We start from the raw sequence: 2,520 nt of genomic DNA, 5'->3' as shown, positions 1-2,520 counted from the left end.
CTTCTAGGTCCTCCCCCGTCTGATATTCCTCCAATTTTGAAAAATAAGGGTAAAAATTTTGATAATCATCATTTGGCTTCATTGGCTCCACCTCTTCCCGTTAAGTCCCTTCTAGGACCTCCCCCTTCTAATGGTTCTCCAATCTTGAAAAATTAGGGTAGAATTTCTGAAACTCCAAGGTCTTCTTCTCACTTGTTGTGCGTCAACTGTAAAGACTTTGGTCACATTTCTTCTAAATGTCCTAATCGAACTCTAGTCATGAAAGAACGAAAGAATGTAATAGAGGAGCCGTTGGAAGATCTAGTCTATGAACCTAAACTTGAAGATTTTGATGACTTGGATAATAGTGAGGACACTTCCTTAGGTGGAATCCAGACTCTTCTCGAGACTTTGGATACTATATCTCTTATCTCCGACAATTCTCGATCACATGTTATATGTCATACCCTTATTCAAGTTAAAGAGCTTGATGATGTCACCAGTCACCCTTGGAAAATCCAGTCACTTGTGGTTAACACTAAGGCAAAATTATCCACCACTGACCAACCTTAAATTGATGGTCAAAACAAAAGTGCTAACCAAAATCCTGACAATTTATTACAGTCTCTAGTCCAGAAAAATCTTAGGAATTTGGACTTGATCCCTCCAATTGTTCAAATTGCATATAACGATCCAGTGAACTGGTCTTTAGGTCTAAAACCCTTTGAAATTATTCTTGGTTGTGAACCTTTGAAACCTCTAGACCTTATTCTCATGCACCCACATGCTTGTGTGTCTATGTCAGTTGAGGTAGTTGTATCACATTTTCATAGCTTGCATATTGAGATCAATAAACAATTTGAAGCAAGTAAAGCATTATATAAACCTCAAGTTGTTTGGCATAAACAATACTTTGAATTTAATATTGGGGATTATGTTATATTGCAAGCGTGTAATGCTGGTCTTTTTAAAATTTCAAAGCATGTTGGTCAAAATACCTATGTCAATGACCTTTTATCATATTATGACCACCACCCTATTTTATTTGTTACGGACTTCGATGCTTACAACGGCTATTTTAGCCCTTCTGATGACCCGTTTCTACTCCCACATAAGAATTCCTACACTGACTCTTTTGCCATGTCTGCTTCAATCTCACCTATCACAGCACACAAAAATAAAATTGATGTTATTTTGGATGAACAACTTGTGTTGACCAATAATAGAGAGATTCAAAACTTTCTTGTTCGTTGGATGGATCGACTTGATTCTGACGGCACATGGATTCCCAAAGAGAGACTTCAGCAGTGTGAGCCAAATTTATTGGAGCTTTATATGAGTCAGCAAAATTCTCACTCGCCTAAGTTATCTTGGTCAACTCATGTTTTTGCGGGTAATTTGCAATTGGCATCGTCACCATTTGTGGAATTTCGATATTTGGTTCGTCAAAGAGATCGTCCCCCATGGCATGACTTGGAGCTTTTAGCATCAGATTCATTGCAACATTTTGATTTATCCACTCGACGGGGTCGAGTTTTTCTCCCACCCCGGGAGAATTGATGCGGACATCCATTTACTATTTATTTTCTTCCATTTACTATTTATTTTCTTTTTGGACTATTAGTTATATTCATGTTGGATTATTATTTATATTTCTGTTATTGGGCTTGTTTAGTGAGTTTGGCCCAAGCCCTTCTCTTTAGGGTTTGTGTTCTGCTATTTATTTCTGTTTTTTTTTTCATTTGAGACAGTTGATGAAGAATTAGAATTGAAATATTTTTGGTGGCTTGCAGCCGTTTTCTCCCTCCCCTCTCTTCCCCTGGTTTCTTCTCCTCTTCTCCCTTCTCTCTGTTTCTCCTCCCCGTTCCTTCTTCTTTCTTTCTTATTCATCCTACATCAGAAAGGGCAATAAATTAAAATATTTGTCGCAAAAATGTAGTGCATCACATTTATGTCGTGAAAACTTAAAAGGGCAACGAGTAGTTGATACATATACGACTATAGTTGCCTGATTTTCTCCGCGGATCTATTACCGTCTAATGATTATTCTCACTACATACAGTTGATACATAGACGAATATAGTTGCTTAATTTTCTATTAACATTAGGACTGGACATGATGAAAATTAAATTTAGCAATATATAATGAGTGCTTTAGTCTATATATAATTAATTTGAGAAACTAACAATTTTTTGTCCTATATAAATATATTACTTATTCCTTTATTATCATATGTTCGATCTGGTTCAATTTGATTTGACTTTTCGAATCTTGACCCTTTAAATTTTTCTGGTGTACGGCAAGTTCAGTTTTGAAGACAGAGAAAATTCTAAGCCTATTCTCATCTCTCACGGCAAACCTATACAGCAAAATTTCATCTTACTGATTTCGAGTCTGATCCTTTACCAATGAAGACATCGATGACAACAGAAGGCACTAGTGACAATATAGGCATCCACGAAACCGTAGGTAATATAAATGCGATTCCATTTATCCTTTTTTTGGTAAAAATCTTTCAACGTTTTTTTCTTAAATAAGTT

General features: G+C 36.2%; 1 protein-coding gene across 1 annotated transcript; it reads left to right on the top strand.

Moving 5' to 3' along the window:
* On the top strand, positions 1-1,539 carry LOC111373131. The gene is made up of 2 exons (XM_022995613.1): positions 1-1,288; positions 1,358-1,539. Exons 1-2 carry the CDS (start codon positions 754-756, stop codon positions 1,537-1,539), a joined length of 717 nt encoding a protein of 238 aa, XP_022851381.1. The 5' UTR covers positions 1-753.
* The last annotated feature ends 981 nt before the right edge of the window (positions 1,540-2,520 follow it).

This window comes from Olea europaea, unplaced genomic scaffold (genome assembly GCF_002742605.1).
Source record: "Olea europaea var. sylvestris unplaced genomic scaffold, O_europaea_v1 scaffold1075, whole genome shotgun sequence".
Lineage (NCBI taxonomy): Eukaryota > Viridiplantae > Streptophyta > Magnoliopsida > Lamiales > Oleaceae > Olea > Olea europaea.
The sequence above is the reverse complement of the archived record's forward strand: the minus strand, read 5'-3'. Positions and strand labels throughout refer to the sequence as shown.